We start from the raw sequence: 25994 nt of genomic DNA, 5'->3' as shown, positions 1-25994 counted from the left end.
CAGAAGGATAGAAAAGTGCCCACTGGCTCTGGCAATGTGGAGGGAATGGGGAGATGAGGAGATCAGTTCCAGGGAACCAGGGATGGGGGACAGGGCAGCTGTGGGGGAGCAACAAACGGTGGCCACGGTGGGGCTCAGGAGAGAAGCCAGTCCTGACAGGCAGGGGAGAGACAGAACTGAGTGTAGCATGAGAGGTTTAACAGAGGGTTCCTTTCAGAGAGCACATCTGCAGAGTATTTTTCCATGGAGAGAGGAGCCAGGATAGGCTGAAGCACAAGAAAGAGTTAACCTGGACAGAACAGTCCTAAGGGACCAGCAGGGGTGGTTCCAAAGCACAAGAGAAGGGACTGTGCAAGATGAGGGGCTTTCTCCCACCAAGAAAGGAGTTTCAGGAGGAGGAAGAGGCAGAAGTTTAAAGATGGCAGAAGCTGGAGCCTTGATTTTATTAGAGCTTGAAGGCAAGGTCACCTGCTGGGAAGATGAGCTGGGAAGTAGGGTAGGATCTGAGGAGAAGGATGGAGAATGGGATAGTAGGTAAGGAACTTGGGTTAGGACCAGAAGAGGATGGGCCACATGGAAGATCTGCTTGGCTACCCTGAAAGCCCACCTAAGGCTGACGACCATGAACCTGTAGGAGTACAAGTCTACAGGGTTGTAGCGTTTTCTCCTGCAGCCCTTGGGAGTTCACAATCAAGACTGCGTCCACTTGAAGGCTGGCCCTTCCAGGCAGAGGTCTTCAGGGAGGTGCCTGGAAGGCTCAGGAGAGCTGAGGGCGATGAAGGACGGGCGAGTGGCGGTGGGACAACAGCGCCAAGGTTGAGCAGAAACGAAGCCTAGTCAAAAAGGAATTGACAGAGTAGCGAGAACAGAGCAGGGTCCAGAAAGGAGAGGTCTTGATGGAGTCAAAGAGCATACATCCTGAGAGGAAGGGAGACATGGGAACCACAGGTAGGAGGCTGTGGTCAGAGGCCACACTGAAATTTAAGATTCTGGAGGCGGGCATTTCCAGGAATGACAAGGTGCAGGGTGTGTCCATGAGTGAGAGGCTGGAATGGAGGTCAAAGGCCAGTGAGAAGCAGGAGTGAGACAGGTCATGCCAAGGTCTCCCAGGACACTGATAGGCCTGAGAATGGAGTTAGTCTTTGAGGCCTCCGTGAATGTTGGTCTGTGGCTCAGCGGGCAAAGGAGGGGGTATGTGGAGACAGGCAGGGCAGAATGGTGGCCATCCTGCCCGTTCTCCAGAGTGCCTCTTAAGAAAGGAGCTGCCTATGATCGGAGATGCTTTTAGAGTCAGACAGGGTGCCTGAGGCCAGCTCACAGGGAAGGAAAGTTCCTCTGCTCAAGGAACACTTTGGCTGCCTGAGGAGTTGCCTCCAGGGTCAAGGTGCCAGCCTAGAATGACAGTCACCCTTTCTGTAGTCATAAATCCACCAGCTTAGGCTGGCCAGGGGCCCTGCAGCCTCATCCTCACTCTTGGGAGGGAGGCTTGTCCCAGTCCCAGACAGCTTCCTGCCACAGGAAGATCCTGCCATGGAGGCCGAGGCTAAGGGGTCAGGTGTCACCAGTGGGGCACCTTAGGCACTAGTCCTGATCAGCCACCCGGAGGCCCTGGCCCTGCCTGCCTCACTAGAGAGCAGACGCCGCAGCTCCAGCTTCCAAAGAGACCGGCTCTTCTCAGTTCTAGGGTCCATGTCCCAGGCTCCCCTTCCCACACTTCACAGTGTGGTGTCCTCGTACTAGTCCCGGCTGGCAGAAACCTGAGCGAGGGCAAGCCTGAGAAGGGCAGCTACTCAGAGGGGCCTGAACAAGAGACGAGGGGCGAGTTAGGGTCTGGGGGCCCTGACCTACCCGCTTCTCATCCACCACGATGTAGTTGCGGCCATGTTTCTTGGTCAGGTGTGGGGCTAGGACGTCGAAGCGGCGGCGGAACTCAGAAAAGACCATGTGGTCAGGGTAACCTGGAGAGAGAGGGCAGCCCAGGGTGAGGTCTGTCAGTGCCTCACCTGCTCCTAGCACACCCTGACAGCCACTGGTGCCAGGTAGGGAGGCACCTGAAGGGGAAGAAACTGCAGGGATAGAAACCTGTGGATGAGGCCACCCAGAAAAGGCAAACAGAGAAGAGGCCCAGGGGGCATCGGGCCTGCGCCCCGACAGGAGAGGGAGGGTTAAAGGTTCTAGCCCTCCAAGTGTACCACTCTGTGGCAATGCAGAAAGACACTTTCAGGGCTCAATTAAAAACAACAAGGCTGGGCATGTGGCACATGCTTGTAATCCTGGCATTTAGGAGGTGGAGACCGGAGAATCGCGGTTCACGGCCAGCCTCAGCAACTTAGTGAGACCCTGTTTCAAAATAAAGAATAAAAAATAGGGCTGAGGAAGACAACAACAACCGCAACAACAGGGCTCCAGGTTGTAGCTGAGGGGGAGTTCCGGGGCTGGCCTTAGAACCCAGGCCCTGGCTGGGCATGGTGGCCCAGACTTGTAATCCCCACGCTTGGGAGGCGGAGACAGGAGGATCACGCAGGTTTGAAGCCAGCCGTGCTGGCTTAAGAGACCCTGTTTCCAAGTCGGGCGTGATGGCGCACGCTTGTAATCCCCGCTCTTGGGAGGCAGAGACAGGAGGATCGCGCAGGTTTGAAGCCAGCCGCACGCACTGGCTTAGGAGACCCTGTTTCCAAATAAAAAAGTATAAAAAATAGGTCTGGGAGTGTAGCCCGGAGGTAAAAGGGCTTCCAGGAACCCCAGTACCACCAAAAAAAAAAAAAAAAAAAAAAAAAAAAGAGATAGAGAGAGAGAGACCCTATTTCCAAATTAAAAGTATATTAAAAAATAGGTCTGGGAGTGTTTCCCAGAGTTAGAAGGGTTTCCAGGAACCCCAGTACCACCAAAAAAAAAAAAAAAAACCACAGGCCCTGGCTCTCAGAATGGTGCCACCTTGGGCTAGTCACTGTGCCTCTGAGCCTCACTTTCTTCACCTTTAAATGGGGGGCCTCAGCACTTATCCCACATGGTAGTCATGGAGACTGAAATGATAAAACATGTAGGAAGCACAGCTCAGCTCACTGGGTGGCTGCCACTAAAATGTTCCTTTGCTTTCCTTCGTTCTACCTGAGCCAGACTTCAGCACCGGCTCCGCTCCCTGCCCTTGAGCCCAGGCAAGGTGACCAAAACAACTCAGAGCCTCTCTTTCCCTGAAGTGTCTTGAGGTCAAGGAAAGGGTGAGATAACTTCTGGCTTGAAACAGAGTCAGAAGAGTGGCCAGCAGGAGGTGACCCCAAGTCACCACGATCCCTCCAGAGCCCAAGGTGGGAGACCAAGAGAGCCGTTCCTACAGAATCAGGAAACGGGGCTAGACCAGGTCTGCTTCATCTTTCAGCCAAGGAAGCAGGTCTGAAAGGTGGAGCGCTGGGCTCGCCCAAGGTCACAGGGGCTGCAGCTGAGGCAGAGCCGGACTTCACACGTGGGCTCCTGACTGCCAGCCAGGGCTCGCTGCATCACGCTGGCTAGCGAGCGCTGGGAAACCCTCCAACTGGGAGATGAGGCTGATGCATGTGCCTGATAATTGAAACAGGAGGCGGGGGCCGCTGAGGGGCCAAGACAAAGTGAGCTATTGATTGTATCTGAATTGCAATTAAATTGATGGGCCAGGATAGCAGGTCTGGACGCCTGGCATCTTAATTAATCATCAGCGCTATCGATGGTGGCTGGGGGCCGGGGGAGGGGGGAGGGGGCCTGCCGCTGCCGGCCTCATCGATCTGCTTGTTTGAGTAAAGCACATTGATTTTGGTTCAGAGCGGTAACAATCTGGTTTTGAAATAATAAACACCAACTCCATATCAAGACGTGGGGACAGATCGATGATTTATTTAGAGCAGGGCAGGGAGCCCATTTCCTGGCTTTGGCTGCCAAGGAAAAGCGACAGCGTCCACAGGGATAGCTCAAGGGGACCTGGCTGGGGTAGGGGGGTGGCCCACTTGTTCTAGCTAGGGAATAAAAAACAGAAGCCTTACAACTCCTAACTTCTCAGGCAAACAAAAGCCTACTTGAGAGGCCCGACGTGAGCCAGCCGGCCTGGGTGGACTCGGCTGTGCTAATCATGAGCTACTGTGTGACCTTGGGCAAGCTACTGAGCCTCTCTGGGCTTTGGTCTCATTTGGGGATGATGGCAGTGCCTACGTCATGAGGCTGTGAGTTAATGTGTGAGAGTTGAGAATAATACCCGGCATGCTGTAAATACTCTCCTGCTACTGCCATCTCCTGTCCCCTTTTCTTGCTGGGTCCATAAATAGGGTCTGTCTGACCTTTCCTGAGAATTTTAAGTACTTCAGAGAAATTTAGCACCTAGTTTCTCCCTGGGCAGATGGCTCTGAAAGGGCACTGGGCCTGCAGCTGTGGGCAGAGTGGACCTGCCCACACTAGGGGTTAGGGGGAAGCCGTGGAAACGACGAGGGGGCCTGTGGGGTAGGGAGGGTGCAGAGGACTTGAATACGGAAGAGAAGAGTCACAAAGTTTAGGAAGAAAAAAAAAAGAGAAAGGCCGGGAGGGAGGAGGCACAGGGCAGAATGGAGTGGGAGGAAGGAGACCTAGAGCTGGTCCTGAGACAGGAGGGGCAGCACCATCTGGCTCCTGAGACCCCAGCGTGGAGGAAGGGTGGGTGGGCTGGCTCCAGGAGAAAATACCAGGGATGGGAAGGGAAGGAGCCTTACCTTGGCGGTACATGCGCATGGCATCGAGCAGGCGGGAGCCCCGGAGCTGGGCACGGAGCAAGGGCACATCCAGCTGCAGGAGGCCGGCCTCGCAGGGGTCGCCCGGGGGCAGGTCCAGCTCGCTGCTGCTGCTGACTCGGCGGGAGGAGGCGGACCGGGGCTCCCCAGCCCAGCCCTCAGCCACAGGCAGGAAGCAGTGCACAAAGTGCATCTTGGACCTCTTGATGGTATCGATGAGGGCATCCTGCCAGAGGAGGAGGGGCCACTTTCAATGGCTACAATGGCCCATGCCCAGGAGAGCAGGGGCTCGGCCGGCACCTCCACTCCTCACAGGATAGCAGGTATCCTGCTGCCGGACCAGACGTGTTAAGCCTGGACAACTCTGCCCTCCCTGGGCCTGGCTGGCCACTCCTAGGCGGCACCGCTGAAAGGGTGACCCTACCGGCAGGGATGTGGGTATGGGATGGCCTGGGTGTGTCCAGGGAAGGGATGTGGGGCCTGGCTGCACACTCACCACCTGCAGCTTAATCTGGATGCACAGTGACTTCTTCTTGACAGCCGCCATGCCCGTGGTGAAGGTCTTCCGCATGCTGGTGGCCCGGCGCAGCGCCAGCTGTGAGCCACCCTCCAGGCCTGCAACGGAGCCCGAGAGCACCGTGGCACTTCCTGCCCGGCCCAAAAACAGGTTGCTGATGATCTTTCTGCCAGAAGTAGGGGGGGGGCACGGGAACAAAAGGAGTCACACTTATGGGGCAGCAAAGACCATTCTTCCTGCCAGCTCCCAGGGACCAAACCACCCCAGACAGCTGTGGTATCTGTCTAGGGCCTGGGGTATCTGGACTAGAGCCACAGGTTCCACATCCTAAAGAGATACTGGAGAGAGATTTTCAAACTCTAAGAAGAGAAAACCCGAGGTGGGCAGAAGCCAGGGAACTAGCAAGAATAGGACAAAGGGGGGTGACCCACTCTTCTCCCCCACTGGAGAGGCCGGGGCTGGAAGGGTGCCCACTGTGGCCAGAGTCCCGTCTATTGTCTCTGTCCCCTACTCGAGTGTAAACCGCACAAGGGCAGGGACTTTCTTGACTTCACTGCCTGCCAAGCACCTAGAAGTCCCTGTCACAGAGTAGGTGACATAATCATCTATGGAATGGACAAAGGGATTATATGACTGAGTTGTTTCTAAGGCTCTCTCTGCCTTCTCTGAAGAATGTGGGAGTATTATTCCTATTGACAACTATAGCACCTCCAGCCATGTCTGTCTCCTACCTCTATTTCAGAAGGCCACCCCTATGCTCTCTAGGCCGACTGGCCCTGGTTGCTGCATCTTAGGAACTAAAAGCTGTCCACTTTGCTGGTGAAGGGGCCTCTGAGACACCTCCAGGGAAAGGGGACCAGAAAACAGCTGTGGGGACAGCACATGGGCAGAGGGAGTGGTACCCTTACTTCTGGGAGTCCTGCAGGAGCCGGGGAGCATTCTGGGTGGCTGGGTTCTGCTTGGTGTAGCTCAGCCAACCAGCCACGTTGTATTCCACCCAGTTGGTGCCATGGCTGTGGCCCAGGAGAAAATGGTGTGGTTTGCTGCTGCGCAGAAGAGGGCTTTGGCCTGAGGGTGGGTGAAGAAGCAAGGTCCCGACTGTCAGGGCACATCACAAATCTTAGGGCCTTGGTGAGCCTCCCCACGAGTGCTACCTGAACCCACACAGGTGGGCCTTCTGGTGAGGAAGCAGAAGAGCTATCCTCCAGCAATGCTACCTACCCTTTTTATCACCTTCCCGGGGACCATAATAGGAGAAAAGGCGCTTGAGGAGGGTATCCTCAGTGGCCCCTGGCACCAGCGCCTCCTCTTCCAGCAGCCATAGCAGGCCCCTTGCCTCCTCTGCATGGGCCAGTGAGCGGACCTATGGAGAAGGGAAGAAATGCCTTGCTCTGTGGAGCTGTGGGAAAGGAGTGGAGGTTCTTACCCCAACCCTGTACCATACACACACAAGCACAGGCGAGCACATTGTGGCTCCTGCCACTCGCTGCTGACACCTTGTGGAGAAGGTGGGCAGTGAATGGAAAGAGGGCCCAGAAGCTGGGTGTGGTGGCACACTTGTAATCCCAGTACTTGAGAGGCTGAGACAGGAGGATCACAGGTTCAAAGCCAGCCTTAGCTATTTAGTGAGACCCTCTGCAACTCAGTGAGATCATGTTTCAAAATAAAACACAAAATAGGGCCAGGAATGTAGCTTGTAGATAGAATGCCCCTGAGTTCAATCCTCAATCCCACAAAAAAAGAAAAGGAAAGGAAAGGAAAGAAAGAAGAAGGGCCAGGAGAGGAGAGAGATCAGAGAGACCACAGTGAAAGATGACTGGTGACACTTGGGGGTCCAAAAGCACTGAAGAGAGAAGGCTTCTTACTACCTGAGCCCACATCCAGAGGGTCTCTCCATCCTTGGTCCCGCAGTGGGCACGAGGGGCTCAGTAAGCCCCACATTGCCCTTACACCCTTGTAGACTAGGTGTGGTAAAGTCTGCAGGGCCCTGAGCACAATGCATGGCCCAAAGGAAGCTCTTGACACTTAACACTGGTCCCCACAAGGGGAGAACCCAGAGGAGGCTCAGATTGCTGAAGAATCCCTGCAGAGCATAAACTCAAGGGCCAAAGGTGTGGGACAGATGACTTCGTGGATAAGGGTTGGTAGCCCAAAGGAGTAGAGCCTGGAGTGAGCTAAAGAGCAGGAGTTCCTGACTGACGGAACAACCAATCAGCTGCTGCTGACTGTGTCCTGGAAGAACCCTGACCTAATGCTGATAAACCACCGGTTCTTCAAGAGAAGGTAGAAATACTTAATTTTAAGTTCTAATTGTGTGTGTGTGTGTGTGTGTGTGTGTGTGTGTGTGTGTGTGTGTGTGTTAAACCCAGGGGCATTTTACCTGCAAGCTATACCCTTGCTCTCCTCCCTTTTTATTTATTTTTTTGTGGTACTGGGGTTCCTGGAAGCCATTCTACCGCCGGGCTATACCCCCAGACCTATTTTATATTTTTATTTGGAAACAGGGTCTCTTAAGCCAGTGCAGCTGACTTTGAACCTGTGCTATCCTCTTGTCTCCCCCTCCCAAGCACGGGGATTACAAGCGTGTGCCACCATGCCCGGCCCTCCTCCCTTTCTAAATAAGGGCTCACTAAATTGCTGAGGCTGGTCTTGAACCTGTGATCCTCCTGTTCCAGCTTCCCAAATACTGGGGTGTGTACCCTCATGCCCAGCTCCGAGTTTTAATTTTTAATACCTCATGAAGGCCAAGTAAACTAGGCTTGTGGCCATATCTGGCCTGAAGTGGCCTTTCTATACAATTTTCATGTCTTCCTTGGGCAGAAGAATTAAACTTTCCCATACCTCATCTGGGCCTGGTCTTTAGGGACTAAAGGATAAGGAAAATGGGAAAAGTGTTATTCCCCCCCCCTTTTTTTGGTGGTACTGGGGTTCCTGGAAGCCCTTCTACCTCCGGGCTACACTCCCACAGGCTACACTCCCAGACCTATTTTTTAACTTTATGTGGAAACAGGGTCTCTTAGGCCAGCGAGGCTGGCTCCGAACCAGCGCGATCCTCCTGTCTCTGCCTCCCATGCGCAGGGATTACAAGCATGCGCCACCACGCCCGGCTATTTTTCCCCCTTTTGACCCCAACTTGCCCACATGTCCTCACCACACTTGCCCAAGGGAATCAATAGATTACCAGACGGAAACAGAACATGGCAAAGGACCAGTGGGCAACTCCAGTCCTTTAGTGGCTGGAGGTGCTTGGCCAGAAGGAAGCAATGAAGCCATCGGACAGAGAGTGGAACTGGGGCCCATAAAATAGAGGGGACTGAGGCGGGAAAAGGCTAGTGGCATACGGTGGACCCTGTGCTACTCATGAACCACATGTACCAGATCCTCCCATCTCCTGGGAATGGCAAAGGCTCTCTTGGGAGGCCAACTGTGAGCCCAGGTGTTAGGAAAAGGAAATCCACCTTCCCTAGGGAGATGCAGTACTTTAAGCACTTGTCCCCAGGGGGTTAGTATCTGTCCCCAGGCGCCACCACCTGTGCTAGTCCAGCAGCCTTACTGTAGAGAGTGAGGAGAGTAGGGCAGGAATCCAAGCAGAATCAAGAGCTCGGCAACCTAGCAAAAATGTCATTTTCCAGTAAAGCACCTTCCTCCAATTCCCCCAACTGAAGGTAATCACCAAATGCCAAGTGTTCATCAGGCCAGCCAGTGCCCCAAAGCCCGCCTTGAGGTTGAGGGGCAAGGCTCACATCCATGGCAATCCCCCACAGGGCATTTGAGAGCTTGGTGTATTTCCCTGTCTGAGCAAGGTGCCCCCTCCTCGTGCCACCTGCTAGGCTATGTCAGTCCTCTTCTTGGAGACAATGGGAAGGAATGATTACAACCTCTGGGTCCAGGTCCTCAGCCCCAAACAGTAGACACCAGGGGTCCTGGGAGACACACTGCAGGCTCAGCCAGTGACAAGGTAGGGCCTGAGCCTTGGCAGGTAAGAGAGAAGCTACAATTCTGCCTGGCTGAAACATATGGCCTGGGGCTCCCCAATGCACAGAGCAGAAGAAACCGCCACCTCCCAGGCCAGACTGTGAGTACCCAGGGGCAGGGTCTGGGAGCTCTCCAGTGTTTGGTGACCAGGCATGGCTGTAGGGCCCTCCCTCAGCCCATGGTGGCAGCCCTGGCAACAGCTCAGCAAGGAAGGAGTAAGAGATGAGAGGCTACCCGGTCTCGCCTGCTTTCCTACCAGGGACTGGTGAGAGGCCTGGTCCACGGCAGCCACCGAGTCATCTGTGGCCGGCTCCAAGTCGTCAAAGGCCAGCTCAATGTTCTCCTAGGAAGCAGAGCAGTAGTGAGCGTGGGACCTGTGTCAGGATGCAACCCCGAGAGGGTCAGGTGGGGCCTCTGGGGACAAGTCCAGCTTCCCATCCCTCACGGGCTTCCTCTAGCATCTCACAGGACAAACTGCTTACCACCTCCCAAGTAATACACTGTCCCTCCCCCATCCCCCCAACAGGAGTCACATTCTCCTGTTATTCAAATCAGTTGATTAGACAATGCAGAATAAGACTACTCTCCACTTGACGTAATCATCCTTGAAACAAGGAAAGACAACTTCATGTCCTCCCCGGTCTTTTTTCATCCAAGATAAATGTCCTCCTCAGTTCATTCAAGTCCTACATGAGGAAGGATTTCCAGATCAAGTCCCATCTGGGGCACCTTTCAGGGAGGGGCCCTAGGTCACCAGGGAAGCAGGGATGGGGAGGGGCTGGACCAGACCCATGTGGAAGCAGGAAGGGCCCGGAGGCAACTCACAGACCAGGAGGGTGCCTTGGCGGAAGCCACAGAGGGGCTCCCAGAGACACTGAGTGTCCCTCCAGCTTTGTGGGGAGCCAACTCTCCACGAAGTAACAATGGAGCCAAGACCAGGGGCCGGGGCCGAGGGGCAGACAGCCACTCCAGAGCCGGGCAGGGTGCGAGGGGGATGGAGGAGAGAGCAGACTGCTAGGAAGCAGCAGCCAGGGTGGAGGGTGAGGCCTTCCCATCCACAGAGGCCCTTTCTGGGGCACCATGGCCAGAGGTGGGGCTGGGTGGGGCCTGGGCAGCAGGGAGGTATAAAGCTACCTCCTTGTATCTTTCCAACTCCTGCACAAAGGTGCGCTCATGGAAGAGCCCCTGCAGCCGGTCCTGGGCATAGTTGTGGCACAGCTCCTCAAAGGAGGCTCCGCGGGCCGATCCGCCCTGCTCAGGGTTCTGGAAGCCCGGAGTGTCCACAATCATCATGGAGCAGAGCGAGTGCTGGCTGGACTTGAGAGCCCTTCACAAGGAAAGCCTGGGTCAGAGCTGGCGAGATCACTACCACAGAGCGGGCCCCACTCGTCCTCCCAGGAGCCTGCCCCTGGCCTGAAGCACATGCGGTCCCTGCCGCATGCCCAGGGCAGGGTGGGGAGGTGGTGCCTCGCCCTCGTCGCCCACAAAGACAGTGCGCCCTCTGCTGGTAGACAGAGGCCCTGCCGCAGCCAACACCCAAGAACAAAGGCATCACCTCACCTTTGCCAAAGCAGGATGTGGAGAGCCCCTGGGCTCTGCTTGCCACTCACCGGTTTATCAAGGAGACGAGCAGGGTAAAAAGCTCACTGTAGAGGCCAGATGCCATGCCCTCTAAGCACTCCAGTGCACTCATTTTGGGGCCTGTGGGGCAAGAGGATCAGCTCCATCTCCTGTCCCCTAGGCCACACCACCTGCCCAGGAATGCCTCCTACCTCCCAGGCCCAGGCAGTGTGGGGCCCTGGGGCTGAGCCTCTCCCACTTCTGGGAGCACCCATTGTGGTCCTCTCACCTCCAGAGCCCCAGTGAGACCTCCTAATCACATCCACCCAGGGGCTGAGGGTACCTGTGCCATCACCCAGGCTGCTCTCCTCAGGGCCCTGGCGGAAGGAGGTAGAGCGCTGCAGGGTGCCGCCCTTGAGGTGGTGCTTGAAGATGGCTGAGGACAGCTCCTCCAGGCTGCAGCCCAGCAGGTACGCAGCCTTCTGGGCCCACTCATGGCGGGCAAACTGCTTGCGCCCACCTGTAGGGTGAAAAAAGTGATCTGTTATCTTGAGTCTTCTAGGTCTTTCTCCTTAGGCTGACTGACGACCACTGTGGCCTTGGGCCCCCTCATCCCCACAGAACCGGGGAGCAGGCATCTTCTGGAGGCAAAACCCAGCCCCACTGACAGCAAATAGGCTTCACAAGACTAGGGAGAGCCAGCAGCTGCTAGCGCTTCCTGTGGCCCTTGAGGGTGGAAAGAAGAAACGTCCTAAAAGAGGAGGCAACTCCACAGGCTGCGACCAGAGGGCACCCAGCCAGCTGCAAAAGTCCCTTCAGTCCAGCCAAGGATGCCCAACTTGGGCTGGGGAAGGACAAAGACAGAGGATGAGCCAGCCCACCCAGGATCAGCACAGGAACCATCTGCCTGCCCAGGATTAAGAGAGTACTAGATGAGCTCCTTCCCCAGACGCATCAGCCCACCCCCTTCTACCCCAGGGGAGACCACAGACACCTCCATGGCTCAACAGTGGGGAGGCAACGAAGCCGCAGGGGAAAGGGAACAGCCTACGCAGACAACCGCGCCTCAGCCAACATGTGTCTAATCACAGCAATTAGGGAAAGCTAACAAGAAACAAGGTTTTACCTTCAGCAGCTTCTGTAAGGCAAAGGACCAGCATGCAGCATGCAAAGAAAAACAGTGTGTTAGCAAACAGTCATCAACTGAGCTGCCAGGCCCACAGGAAGGGACCATAGGGGGTAGGGACTCGTGAGGATGGATGAGCAGGCAAGAAAACACCAACCACATCTAGCCCAGGAGACACAAAAACACATTCACATGCAGTCTCAAAGAGTATGGCTGTGGATGTCATCACACTGACACACAGAGAAAGAGACCCCCAAAGATGTGTGTGTATTGTATATAGTGTAAACACACGCACACACACACGCACACACACACACACACAGCCCTGGAAAATACTGTAAGCTCTGAGAAGGCAATACCAGGGCTCAGTGCCCAGAGTGCTCCACCTGCAGTCAGCCTGGGCTTGGCCCCTCAGAGTAAATGAACTTTTCTCTAGACACAGCCACACGCCTGCCCACCCTCCTGCCCACAATGTCTGGCGATGGCTCCTTTAACCCAGATGCTACTTTCCCTTGATACAGGTGCTACCTGCTGGGATCATAAGAGGCCAGATACCCAGACACCTGTTCTGCCAGGCACCCACCGCCATGAATTTCCCACTCCTGCTGTGCAGCCCAGAGCCCTTCACACCCCAGGACAAGACAGAGCCAAAGTGCAAGGTGGTGTTCATAGATAGCGTCCCCTTTCTTTAAACTGCAGGAGAAAGGGGTGAGGAGACGCTCAAGCCATCATCCTCCATTGCAGTCTCTGAGGAAGGCAAGAGCTTTCCCAAGCCAGCCCCAGCCCTCGCCATCCATGAGTGCAGGAGAGGAAGTGCGCAACTCAACTGCAGCCCAACAGTCACCACAGGGCCTGTGACCCCGGTGGCTACCACCCTGATGTGCAAGAGCAATAGCGATGGCTACCAAAACCAAAAGAAGGGAAGAAGACTGGGGAGGACTGGCCTCAGGAAGCCCCAGGGATCAAGCTCACCCAACCCCACCTAAGCCCCATGGAGGGCACCCTGCATCCTTAGAGGGTCCAGGATCTGGATGCAAAACACATTGAAGAAACAGCTATTCCAGGGACTCTCAGGAGCCCCACAGCCAGCAGCTTCTCCCTCCACTCTCAACCCTGGGGCTTCTCCTCGGGCCAGTCCCCAGTGCTCTGAGAGAAGGAGCCCAGCCCCCAGGAGAGCCCAGGGAAGCACCAGGACAGGGCAAGGCAGCCCCTGTGCCCCAGGGTGGGCCAAGGTCAGTTACCCTCCTGCTCCTCGAGAGCCTCTGTCAGGAAGGGAAGGAGAAGGAGAGTTATTCCAGGGTCTGCTGTGGGAGAGTGCCTTCCCTTCCCTCAGCCCCACACCCGACCACCTGCTGCTCCCAGTCCTCCATTAAAGCTAGGTCTCAGGTCATCACTGGCAGAGATGCTTCTCTGGCCTTCTGCCCCAATGCCAGAGACTGAGAAGGAACACAGCAAAGGAGCCGTATCTAGTGACAGCTGAGTCTTTGCAGGGCAAGAAGTGGGAACAGGCAAGGCCCCCAAAAGTTCTCCTAGGTGTCCAGGCTTCCCCAAGCCAGGCTCCTGGCACCCCACTGCAGTTTACCTTTGGTGGCTCCTGCAGCTCCCAGGTGGTAGATGGCAGCCAGGATGAGCCAGCAGGCCTTCTGTTCATCAGGGGAGATTCCCAGCACCTTCATGGCCGTCTGCAGCTTACTGAACTGCTGAGCTGCCTTCTGCTTCTCCTCGGGCTACAGGGGTGGATGGGCACATGCTCTGGGCCTCAGAGGGACTGTCTCTCTCAGCATGTCCCCATACTACTGGTCCCTCAGGCTTGGGGAGTGCCACCCATGGGGCACTGCATGCCAACTGAGACTTTCTCTATTCCCAAGGTCCAGGGCTGCCAACCCAGTCCACAGCCCCCTCACCTTGGCCAGTGGCATAATCCCAAACACATTGTTCTCTGCCAAGTGGTTCAAGTGGAGCTCTGTCCTAGGGGTACAAATGAGATATCAGCAGGCTTGGTCCCTAGGCCAAGGCCATCTCCCTCCCAGGGCAGAGACAAATAGATGCAGAGTCCAGACTCCCAAGTTCCTTCTGCCCCTCATCCCGATAGTCAGGCCAGCTCTGCCACCTTTCCTAATTGGCCTGGAGGCCTGGACAGAGCACCAGCCTCCCTTGGAGAGGTCAGTAGAGCAGTCCTGAAGAGAGGGTGCAGCCAGGCCCTTGGAAGGGAGCAGGGGACATGCCTGAAGGGTACCCCCAGGAGAACTGATGGCCTCAGAGCTAAAAAGAATAATGTTTGGGGCTGACTGCTTGGGCTCAACATTTATACTAGTCAGAGGATAGACAACAAGTGTGAAGGGCTAAAAGGAAGAACATGGCAGGGACAGCACACAGGGCAGGGAGGGCCAGCCAGAGGACACTGGAGAAGGCTTAGGCCTTAGGCCTTAGGCCTAGGGTAGACTCTCACAGTGCCATACTAGCTGTGCAGCTGCAGGTGAATCACCCACCAACTGCATCCCCAGTGAGATTTCTTCCCCTGGTATCGGAGCTTCCAAAGAGGCCCTGGGAATGTGGAAGAGTCAGTTGTGCCCCTCCCATAGAGCCTGTGTCTCACTCCTCTCCTATCCCCGGGGCCCAGCTCACAGCCTGGCTCTCAGGAGACAGTGAACGCAGAGTACAGTGGGCAATCAGGTGTGAGGTACAGGGGCCAGTTAATGGGCTGGATGCAGAGCCCCCTCACATGTCCTCTGGCCCACCTCACCTGAGGGTGCTGTCCCCACAGGCCAGCAGGTAGTAGAAGACGTTGAACGTGGACTCACTGGCGGGGCGTCGGGCCACACGCAGCTTCTCCAAAAGCATCGTCTATGGCACAGCATGAGGTGGGGAAGTGGGACAGTGCTGAGTCCAGCTCCTCCCACCCCCAGTGGAAGGAACCAGGCCCCTGATCTTTCAGGCCCTGGGAACAAGCAGCTGTATCTTATTCCCAAGGTGCTTGGCCAGCCACCAGGTTACTCCGGGGCCAAACAGGAGGCAGAAACCAGAGCCAGACAGAAGATGACAAGGCCATGCCCCTATAGATGACTCTGCCATCCCACCCAGAGCCCAGGTACCAGCCCTCCTAAAGATATAGAAGCTTTGCAGAAAGAAAACTCATTTGGAATGGGAGCAGACCAGCTGTTGCCAAGCCTCACTCTACGTATATGCTGTCCTCTGTTGGAGGACATCAGTCTAAAAGAAGGCCCTGAGCATGGACCCCAGAAAGTGGGCATGGCTGGGACCCCGCAGCAGGGTGTGGACAGCCCCAGGGTGGGGAAGAGAAGGGAGCTGGACAGGAGGCCTGGAGAGCAGAATAGTGACACCAAGCCATCCCTGCCCATTCACTGAAGACAGAATGATTTCTAAGGCATCTCCTATTACCTGAGGCCTGGGCAGCACCCTCTTACCTGAATGGAGGCTGAGGCCACCTGGCCAGCTTGGTCAAAGTCCAAGGACAGGATCTGGGAGAAGCGGGTAGCATTGCCATTCATGATGGTGGGGCTATTCCCAAAAGCTTCCAGGAGGGTGTACAGAGCCTGCCACTTCTCCCCTGCAGAACACAGTCCCAAGGGACATCAGGAAAGCAGCTTTCACCCAGCTGTGGGCTCCAGAGACATGAATGCTTGGGGCCACTCAGATCAGAGCTACCCAGGGTCAGAGAGGTTCCCAGGGGACAGAGAGGCTAGGGAGAAAAAGAGCTGTACCCTAGGAGGGCCCCCTTCTCCAGCCCCCCGCACCTCCCCACTCTCAGTTGTCCCCGCCTCACCAGAAAACACCTTGCTCCCACTGGTGCCTGCGATCGTGGCCAGGTACTGCACCAGATGCTGGCAGCTGGTGGTCTTGCCACTGCCACTGCTGCCCAGGAGGACGATGGACTGGTCCTGACGGCTCATCAGCATTGCCCTGTATGCTGTCTGGGCCACAGCATAGATGTGGGGTGCCATGTCCTCTCGCCGACACCCCTTGAACATATGCATCACCTGGAGCAGGGGAGGGAAGGAGGGAAGGACAGGTTCTCAGCTGGCTTCACCCACACACCCCTCAGCCCCAGGGTCCACATCTTCCTGGATTTTCACCCTGGGGTGCCCAGGGATTAGGAGGCCAAGCCCATGGCTGTGCAAGGAAATACAGATACAAGCCAAGTCCTGCACTCCATTAAAGGCCCAGGAGGTCCTTCTGCCCCACTCCTGGAGATGACTCCTCTTCCCAAGGTCAACCATAAAAGCAGACAGGAGTCCAGCAGACACCACAGAGGAAGGGAGAGAGCCAGCCAGAGGAATGGGGTAGGTCCAGGAGGGAGCACAGGATTCTAGAAGGAGCCACACCTTCTCTGAGTACACAGCGGGGGCCCCACGGGGGCTGAGGACCAGCAGGCTGGGGCCAGCATAGGTGTGCAGCAGGCTGGCACCATAGCGCTGACGTAGTGTGTGCAGGACGCTGGACTCATTGAGGTACACCAGTGACGCCAGGTCTTCTAGACGGTCGCAGGAGGGAGCGTTAGCCTGGGCAGGACAGGCAGACGGGCAATGAAGCTGACCCCACCTCCACCACAAGAGACAGGCCTGCCCGCTGCCCTTCCATCTCCTCTAGCAGCCTCCTGCCAACCTTCTCCACGTCGTCCTCGTCCACATCCAGGATGGCGCCATCATGGTCTAGCTTCACACGCACCTTCCCCTCGGGGAGGCTGAGCTCCTCTGATCTGAGCTGACTGGCTGCAGAACAGGCACAGACAGATGTGGGACTGGGAAGCCTCTGCTGCTGTTTGGACCCTTCTTGGTTCCACCCCTCTCCCCTTGGGTCACCAGCCTCTTTTTTGCTCAAACCCTAGCCCTCACCAGACACAGGCATGGCCACTGCCAGCCCTGAGCCCAGAGAGTCACAGACATCTACACCCGTCCTGAGACTCACCCAGGGAAAAGCCATCCTTATGGACCAGCCACAGCTTCTCTGTCTCATACCAGGCTTCCTCGGCTGCAATCTGCTCTTCTGTTTTGGCCTGTCAGAGGGAGGGAAAGAACAGATAATCAGGGCCTGCTCTGGGAGATGGAGATAGCAGGAGAGAGGAGACAAGTGAGGGGAAGGCTTTCAAGACGAGCCACTGACCAAAGGAACAGTCAGGAGCTGACACAGAACACAGGGGCATTAGAGATGTCAGGGAAGGAGGGAGAAGCTGGGAGGTAGTGGTGGTTCTGAGGAGGCCAGGGAACAAGGACACTGAGGCTGAGGGCCAGAGCAGCACTGAGGGGAGGAAGGACAGCGACACCTGCACATGTTCCGGGAAAGCGCCGGCCCTGGGAAAGCAAGCCACCAGGTTCCACCTCCAGCTCAAGCCCTAAACTCTGGGCAACAGCCACAGGCTCTTTCATGGCAAATGACAGGCCACCTTCACCAAGCTAGGAAGGGCCCTGTCCTCCAGACCTGAGGAGAGAGTGCCCTCCTAAGTCTCTGTAGTATGGAATGACAGATGGGCCCTGAGCCCTGGCCTCAGATTGGCTTCTAGAGGATGCTCCACCGTAGCAAGGTGACAGTGCCTAGGCACACATGCCAGCCTCCCTGCTCTTCCTCCAGGTCATGGCCAGCAAGGTCCCTGCTTGGAAGGCAGCAATTACACAGATCTGGTGGACGTATTGATGCCACACAACAGCACGAGGCAGCGTGGTCAGAGATGTGGGCGGGGGCAGCACTGCCTTGTCAAACACAAGGAGGGTCCTACATGCCGTACAGATGGGCACAGAAATGGCTGTGAAGGGGCAAGGGGCCCCCAGGGACCCAAGGTGGTCACCAATCAAAAATAAGCCTTTAGAGGCTGAGACAGGAGGATCGCAGGTTCTCGGCAAGCCTCAGCTACTTAGTGAGGTCCTCTGCAACTTAGTGAGACCCAGTTTCAAAGTAAAGGATAAAAATAGGGCTGGTGGTGTAGTTCAGAGGCAGAATGCCCCTGGGTTCCATCCCCAGTACCACACACAAAAATAAGCATTCATAGTCACTGTCAGGGCATAGGGCTATCAAACCTGATGTTCCCTAAGAAGGATACTTGGGCTGGGATGCAATGGTGCCTGAGAGAGTTGGGATCATAGGAGAGGGGCCCAGTTGTCATGGCCCATCAGACTCCTTGTCATGTATGGGCAAACTGGCAGCAAGACAGCCGAGCATGGTGGCGCATGCTTGTAATCCTAGCATTTGGGAGGCTGAGAACAGAGGATCAAGGTTGTCAGAAAGCCTCAGCTACTTAGTGAGGCCCTCCACAACTCAGTGAGACCCTATTTCAAAATAAAGATAAAAAAAAAAAAATAGGGCTGAGGGTGTCGCTTGGAGATAGAATGTCCCTGGGTTCCATCCCTAGTACCACACACAAGAAATTGGCAACAAGACCACCCAGTGGCCCCTGGAATGGGGCTGGTTGCCCCAGAAGTGTGGACCAGCCCTTAGGCCAGCACTGGCCCCCACACTGCTGAGGGTCCCCAGCTAGAGGTACAATTAGTCACCCAAAGCCCCTCACCCTAGGTGTCTTCTCCTCATGAGAACCAAGGCCAAAGCCAACACTGCTTTGTGATTCTGAGCCCCTGGTGAAGGGTTCAGGAGAGGGTAAGAACGCGTAAGGAGAGAGTAGTACTGCATGCTCTTTGTCCCATTCTTTGGGGTTGAAGGAAAAGGAGATCCAGGTCCTACTCCTGGTTGGAGTCTGGCCTAGGATAAACCCCTGTGGTTTGGATGACCCTACCCAGATATAAAGTGAGAGGGCTGGGTCATACCACTCCCTCCCGACCTCTCCTCTGGGTTTCATGGACCGGGAAATTAGTCATTCTTCAGTAGGATGATTTGTCAATATTTTGATGTGTTAAAGTGAGGACATTTTAGTTTAAAAGGATAGTTTTATATTTGGAGAAATATAACTTTATAAAAAAAAATACAGTGCTTGAGTTTTTTCAGATTACATGAGACAGGTGAGATCTTTGTCTTGAAGAAGCATGGCCATGTGTTCCCTGTGACATCAAAGGGCCATGGCCTATCACTAACTCTTCTAGAGCTAGTCTCATATTGGCCAGGAGGTGGAGACAGAGACAGCCTCATCTTCAGGCTCAGGCTAGGGACAGGCAGAGATCATGAGCCTTTTGGACTTTCTGTGCCCAGGAAGGACATGGCTGAAACACCTAGAGTTCAACCAGCCTTAGGCTTCAGGGGCTAAGAACCATGTGCCACCAAAGCCATACTTGATCAGGGATGCTCCCCAAGGGCCTGTCCCCATCTCGGCTCCCAGCATGGCCTCCCCACGGCCCCTTCCCACCCCGACAGAGCGTGGGAGCCTGGAGGAGAAAGAGGCCTTACACTCCAGCATGAGGCCCGAGCACAGACGCCAGCCCAGGCACAGGCCAGGTGGTCACTGGAGGATGCGGAGGGCTCCTGAGGGGGACAGGAGCACCCTACCTGGCTGTGGGCAGGAGAGGCGGCTTCAGGGTCCAGCTATAGGCAGCAAGCAAAGAAAAGAGAGAGAAGGGGGGGTGAACACAAGTGGACCACTGGCATGTCCCCTCTGACAAGCCCTTGGGACGATGGACCAGCACTCTACAGATGCTGAGATGCAGAGTAGGGGCTTAGTGCCAGGCTCCAGGGGCTGGCCATAGAAGGAAAACAGCACGCAAACCATCAAGGAGAGCCCAGACAGCAAGGTGGTGGGAAGACTTGTCACCATCGGCCCCCAGAGGAGAGGCTCACGAGAGTCATTCCCTGCTACCCTGCCCCTGGCCAGGTCCTCCGGAGCTGGCTATCCAGTCCACTCTGAGTTTGGTTCCCTCCTCTGTGTGCCTGTCAGGCCAGGTCACCTCACCTCACCCAGAGATGGGACCCCCCCAAGAGTCTTACGGCATTCTTCCACCAGCACAGGGTGGTCCCTCACTGCAAACATACCAGAGGCAGTGCTGCTCCCCGAGGCTGCCCTTCAGCTGTCACCTGCACCACTCAGAAACAAGGCCACCAGCAGCACACATCTGGGACCCCTTCCTCTAGCTGCCACTGTACCCTGGACCACGCCTGTCCATTAGGTGGGCACGTGGACCCCGCGGCTAGAGGAGGCATCACCCCATCCAGGTCCCACCTGGGGGTCACCTGCCACCTAGTAAAGAGCCAAGGGACTATGGGCAGATCCCAGCAAGCCTTGACCTCTCTGTCTCTTGTCTGGTTAACTTAAAGCCCTCAAAGGAAGCTGGGCGTGGTGGCCACATTTGTAATCCCAGCGCTTGGGAGGCTGAGACAGGAGGATCACACAGGTTCAAAGCCAGCCTCAGCTACTTAGTGAGCCTCTCAGCAACTTAGTGAGACCCTGTTTCCAAATAAAGTATAAAATGGGTCTGGGAGTGTAGCCCGGAGGTAGAAAAGCCCCTGGGTTCCACCCCCAGTACAACACACACACACACACACACACACACACACACACACACACACGGCCCTCAAAGGCCTTTCTTGGATGTGGCCTGTTAGAAATGGGTAAGGGTGTCAGGCTTGGTGGCGCATGCCTGTAATCCCAGCAGGCTGAGACAGGAGCATCACAGGTTTAAGACCAGCCTCAGCAATTTAGCAAGACTCTCAACAACCTAGTGTGACCCTCTTTCAAGACAATACAAATAAAACAGGGCTGGGGTGTAACTCACGAGATAGACTGTCTCTGAGTTCAATCCCCAGTACCACAAAAAAATAAAATAAAATAGGGCTAAGGAGCCGGGCGTGGTGGCACACACTTGTAATCCCTGTGCTTGGGAGGCTGAGACAAGAGGATCGCACAGGTTTAAAGCCAGCCTCAGCTACTTAATGAGGCTCTCAGCAACTCAGTGAGATCCTATTTCCAAATAAAATATAAAATAGGTCTGGAAGTATAGCCCGGAGGTAGAAAGCCACTGGGTTCCACCCCCAGTACCACCCCCCAAAAAAACCCAAAACACACACACACACACACACACACAAATATATATATATATATATATGGCTAAGGGTGTAGCTCAGAGGAAGAATACCCCAGGGTTCAATTCCTAGTACCACACACACAAAAATAAATGGGTAAGGGCCAACAGATGCCCTGGGATACAACAAAACGGGGAGTGTGCCAACTTTTTTCTGCTTTGCTGCCTACTAGGCCCAGGCACCATGACACATCCTTGAGGAAGAGGAACAGAGCCAAAGAATGGGATTGGACCCCCACCCAAGAAGGGCCCCTTCCCATGTACACAGGGCTCTGGGTTCTCTGGGGCAATCATCCTCAGAGCCCTCTTTTCAGGTCCCCAGGCGTCGCACCAGTGTGAGGGCCACAGACCACCAAGGAGCCTCCCTCCCACAGCCAGGCGCTACCACACACACACAGTCCAGCCTCCTCAGAAAGAGGAGGGCCAGATGTTGAGGACCCACACATGAAAGAGACGGTGTTACAGAAGCTGTGAAGATCCTCTCAAGCCGCTGGTGGGCCTCCTCCGCAGCGCTCAGCTGGACCTCAGGGGCAGCTCCTACCTAGATGTTAAACCTCTATTAGTTGTGACCGGGAAATAGCAGGGGCATTGCACACCAAGCTCCCAGCCCAGCAAGCCATTGAGACCCAGTGGGGAGGTGGAGTAGGGTCAGGGAGACAAGCTAGGTGCCAATTTGAGTTTTTATTTATTTTAATTTTTTGTGGTGCTGGAGATTGAATCCAGGGACATTCTACCTCCAAGCTACATTCTCAGCCCTATTTTTTAATCTTTATTTTGAAACAGGGTCTCACTAAGCTGCAGAGGGCCTCACTAAGTAGCTGAGGCTGGCTGCAAACCTGGATCTTCCTGTCTCAGCCTCCCAAGTAGTAGCATTACAAGCGTGCACCATCATGCCTGGTTCCAATTTGAGTTTTTAAACTGTCACAGGAAGCTGGGTGTGGTGGCACATGCTCGAAATCCCAGTACTTGGGAGGCTGAGACAGGAGGATTGCAGGTTTGAAGCCAGCCTCAGTAACTTAGTGAGGCTTTCAGAGAGTCCAAACTTAGTAATACCCTGTTTCCAAATAAAAAATAAAATAGGTTTGGGGTTATAACCCAGAGTTAGAAGGTCTTTGGGTTCCATCTCCAATATCACATACAAAAACCCCCCAAAACAACAACTGTCGGATGAGAAAAAAGAGCATGTGCCTGGGAGGGTTAGAGGTTATTTCTTCCTACCATCCTTATCATTGCAAGCACCAAATGGCCCTATGATGCCATTTGCCCATTTGGTCCCTGCCCCAGGCCCAAGTGACAGGTGTCTGAACTCTAAGTCAGACTGTGTCTCAGCCCCAATTCTACCCCGCTGAGAAGAGGAGGGGCGGGGGGGGGGGGACAGCACCTCCGGCAGGCACATGATGCTCCCTGACTACTTATAGTTCTCCTCAGGGTCTGAAGAGCAGCTCCAACCCTGCCCATCAAGCCAGGATGTCTCTGCTAGCTCCTCCCTGTGTACCAGGAATGGCCACTGTACTGACTCACAGTATGTGCCAGGAGGGTGTTTGCAAACATGAGTCCTGCAGTGCCTGGGAAGCACTGGGACCCAAGGTACTTCCCAGGTCAGTGAGGGCCTCAGGCTGTGCCCACAGCACCCTCCAGACAGCACCTTCCTGAGCCTCTGATGGCACAGGAAAGCAGAGATGACACTTGATGTCTCTTCACCCCTTTGAGGCTTCAGCAAGGGCTACAAGTGGGGAAGCTTGAATAGAATGGTCCCTAATTCAAGGACCAGCCAAGCAGGCATCACCCTTTTGGGGAAGGGACTGGATTAGCCATTCTTGGCCTCCTTCTGCCTCTCAGCCTCCTGCCCCACTCAGAAGGTGCTTTTTGGGAAGACAGAGTAGCCCCAGAGCCAAAGAACTCACTGTATCCATTTGCCACCCAGACACGGCTCCTCGAGAGTCCAGCTGCCAGTAGGACATGCTGACCGGGCCTGGAGAAGGCAGTGAGGGCATTCCTCTCTATCTAGGCTGCTATTTATGGGTACCCATGCCAGGGACCGGGCTTGGTGCATTACCTGCATTATCTCTAATTTTTCACAGCAACCCTTCAAAGCAAGTATTACTCTTTATTTATGATTTCAAAATCCAAAAATCCTCCCAAGACAAAACTTTCTTAACTATTTTGGTGGCAAAACTTGTTGATCTTCTATCTCCTGTAGTACAAATATTCATAGATTCACTTAGGAAATATTGACGTATTTGGTACAGGTCACTACTTATTATGTATACTGTATGACATTCTAAAATCCAAAAATTGCTAAATTCCAAAATACTTCTGGCCCCCGAGGCTTCAAAGAAGGGATTGTGGACCTGTATTATTTTCACTTGATATGTAGAGGCTCAGAAATGAGACCTTGATGAGATGGCACGGGGGAAATGGCTGGGGAGTGAGCCCAGGCCACCTGACAAGAAAAGGCACCCTGCCTACTCTGGGTGCTGATCTGCCAAGACTGAGCCTTGGCCCGGGACCTGGGGCCTCAAGCTGACACCATGTGGCCAGAGACCAGGCCCTGACCCTCGCGGCAAGGCCCACAGCATGCTGGTTAGCAGTTCTCATCCCAGCTGCTGGGCCAGAGCCCAGGCCCAGCCCAGGGTTCCGGCATTTGGTTAGAGAACCATGCAGACCCTGCCATGGGTATGGCCCTGGGCCAGCGTCTGTCATGCGAGGCTGGCTGAGGCATGGGAAGCGGGCGGTGTGGGGCGTGGAGGTTAGTGGCACACTCAAGTACCTCTTGCTGTACACCAGGAGCTGCTGGCTTGGCCTGCTCCTCTCCGGCGAGGCTTAACTTCGGGCTCGCAGAGCCTGGGTCCACCAGCTCTCTCGGTGAGGCTGGGGAATGCTGCTTCTCTGGGGCGTGGGGCTTGGCTGGGGAGCCTACTTTCTCTGGGGAGTCCACGGTGTCTGGGGAGTCCACCGTGTCTGGGGAACCTGGTTTCCCCAAGGGGCCTGGCTCCTGGCTGGAAGGCTTCTCCCCCTTCACAGGAGACAGCTTGCTGCGGGGCTTGTGGTCCTTGCCCCGGCCCCGAGACATCAGGCTCCGCAGGCCCACAGAAAGCTCATCCTTGGCTGCCTCCTTGGCTTCCGGCTTCGAGGGCGCAGGGGGAGGAGGAGGAGGGGGCGGGGGCGGCGGCTTGGGACCAGAGGCTACCTTTTCTCCCTTCTTGCTTCGAGCTGGGTGCTCAGGGGACTTGACCCCTCGGCCTGGAGACTCCTTGGCACCCGCAGGCTCCTCCCCGGGCAGCACCTTGCTCACTACCTTCCTCACTGCATTCGCCACACGCTTCCGGGACAGGCCCTGGGTCTCTTCGCTTGGGCCTTCTGCTGAGGCAGGCCCCAGGCCATTCATGGCGGGTGTGGGTACAGGGCTCTTGTTTCTCTGGGAAGTCTCTGAGGGTATCGGGCTGGTGGCAGGCTGAGGACTCCTAGGTGGGCCACCACTGTCCTTGGCGCTGCCCTCTAGCTATAGTCATACAAATACAGGTAGACATTAGCATCAACCCTGCACCCCTGCCCACCCCATGCAGAGGAAGTAAGAGGGCCTGACCTCAGGCCCTGGGACAGATTTTCCATTCACTCACCAAACAACACACAGCTCCAAGGGGCTACCCTGGACACTCCTCTCTTCCAGATAGGGCAATTGCATCCAAGAGTTTGGCTTTTCTTTCTCATAAAGCACAAGCAGCGCGTACTGCTGTTGTTTGCTATCTGTCCCCAGGCTGAGCATGGAACTCATGAAGATGTGATCACAGAGGACTCAGAAGCCTGTGAGCACCCCAAAGTTACTGGTTTTATGTCAGGGGATAGTGACCAAGCCCTACGCCAGCTAAATTTATCTCCCTTGAGCCTATACCCAGGAGAGAGGAAGTGTGCAGAAGTTAAACGGCCATGCCCTGCACTGACCCGAGGCCTGGCTCTAAGGCTTCCTGCTCCTTCCATCACCCAGCTTTCTAGATGGTCGGACCCAGAGTGTGCCCATCCTGAAGAAAGCGACGGAAGGGTGCTCTTTCTGTCTCTAAGGCGCAGCAAGACCTTCTCTCCCCAGCTCCTCTGGTCTGTGGCCACTGTCTGGCTCTCACCTATACTCTCAAAGGCTACATAGACCCAGTGCCAGCCTGGAAAGCTCCCACTTCAGTCTGCTTTCTGCCAGCCTGTGTGCAGCTTCTCTCCTGCAAAACTCTCAAGGGCCTGGAGATCTGCCAGTTCTCGGAGAGCACTTGTGGGATGATGGGAGGAAGAGGAGGCTATTGCTGCCCACAAAGCACTAAGCAAGCAAGCGGCCGCAGCTCCACTCTGCCCGAGAGCAGGACCAGCTCAGCCTCTCCCTGGCACCCCAGAGCCTGCTGGAGGATGCTGGCACACTCACCTGAGGCACCTACCCTTCCCCCACACCTACTGGAAACTGGCTGAAGTTGCAAGGGACTGCCACTGGGCTAATGGCAAGGCAGAGTTTCCTGCAAAGCCACATTGCCTCAGGGAACAAGGTCAAGGTGGGGCTGCTTGCTGGCCTTGCTGGCCAGGCAGCACTTTGACACTAACTGAGCTGCGCTCCAGTCTGCGCTCTCCCACAGATAACCTTGGCTCCAGAGTGGGCCTAAGTGCTGAGCTCTGTGGAGGAAGATGCTCATGGAGTGGCAGACCTGGGGGCTGCTGCCTCTGGAGAGTCTGCCCCATCTCCTAAGCAGAGCAGAGCCAAGGGCCTTGGTCCAAGCCTCAGCCATAGGAGGCTTCTTTAACATCATAGGCCAAGAGTGTTCCACGGCATGTACTATAGAGCTGGCTGGTGAACCTAGCTGCTGGGTCCTCTGCCCTCTTCCTCCCTCCTCTGGCCTACCTTCCATCCCCCCTAATGGAAGATGATGGCAATATGGCAATAATTTTTATCATGTACACAGCATTTCTACATGCCAGACAACTCTTCTAAGCACTTTACATGCAATTTTTGAGAAGAAAAAAGAAAATCCGGGCTACTCTGAGGCCTCCTTCATGTGTCTCAAATATATCCCTTTGAAATCACAGGCTGGCCCTGCAAGACTGTTTACAGATCCGGAGAAGCCACAATGCCTAGCTAATCAAATCATCCA

At 55.3% G+C, this 25994-nt stretch overlaps 1 protein-coding gene across 6 annotated transcripts in view; it reads right to left on the bottom strand.

The window, feature by feature from the left end:
- The window catches only part of MYO18A (myosin XVIIIA), a gene marked incomplete at both ends in the record, with an annotated part of 94560 nt that overhangs the window by 28911 nt on the left and 39655 nt on the right, over window positions 1–25994 (bottom strand). For 3 of the 6 annotated variants that reach the window (XM_080712684.1, XM_080712686.1, XM_080712687.1), the window contains 17 exons: window positions 1849–1958; window positions 4707–4950; window positions 5221–5407; window positions 6150–6309; window positions 6463–6604; window positions 9473–9559; window positions 10351–10543; window positions 10827–10917; window positions 11120–11296; window positions 13470–13629; window positions 13807–13870; window positions 14646–14746; window positions 15328–15470; window positions 15687–15900; window positions 16246–16422; window positions 16526–16632; window positions 16829–16916. In XM_080712684.1, the coding sequence (XP_080568810.1) occupies window positions 1849–1958; window positions 4707–4950; window positions 5221–5407; window positions 6150–6309; window positions 6463–6604; window positions 9473–9559; window positions 10351–10543; window positions 10827–10917; window positions 11120–11296; window positions 13470–13629; window positions 13807–13870; window positions 14646–14746; window positions 15328–15470; window positions 15687–15900; window positions 16246–16422; window positions 16526–16632; window positions 16829–16916 (2445 nt within the window). Of the gene's footprint in view, window positions 1–1848; window positions 1959–4706; window positions 4951–5220; window positions 5408–6149; window positions 6310–6462; window positions 6605–9472; window positions 9560–10350; window positions 10544–10826; window positions 10918–11119; window positions 11297–13469; window positions 13630–13806; window positions 13871–14645; window positions 14747–15327; window positions 15471–15686; window positions 15901–16245; window positions 16423–16525; window positions 16633–16828; window positions 16917–19246; window positions 19382–21334; window positions 21413–25994 lie in introns of all 6 variants that reach the window. The other 3 variants (XM_080712683.1, XM_080712682.1, XM_080712685.1) reach the window with 3 other exon arrangements.

This window comes from Muscardinus avellanarius (genome assembly GCF_963383645.1).
Source record: "Muscardinus avellanarius genome assembly, chromosome: 16".
Taxonomy (NCBI): Eukaryota; Metazoa; Chordata; class Mammalia; order Rodentia; family Gliridae; genus Muscardinus; species Muscardinus avellanarius.
This window is presented reverse-complemented; position numbering and strand designations above follow the sequence as displayed.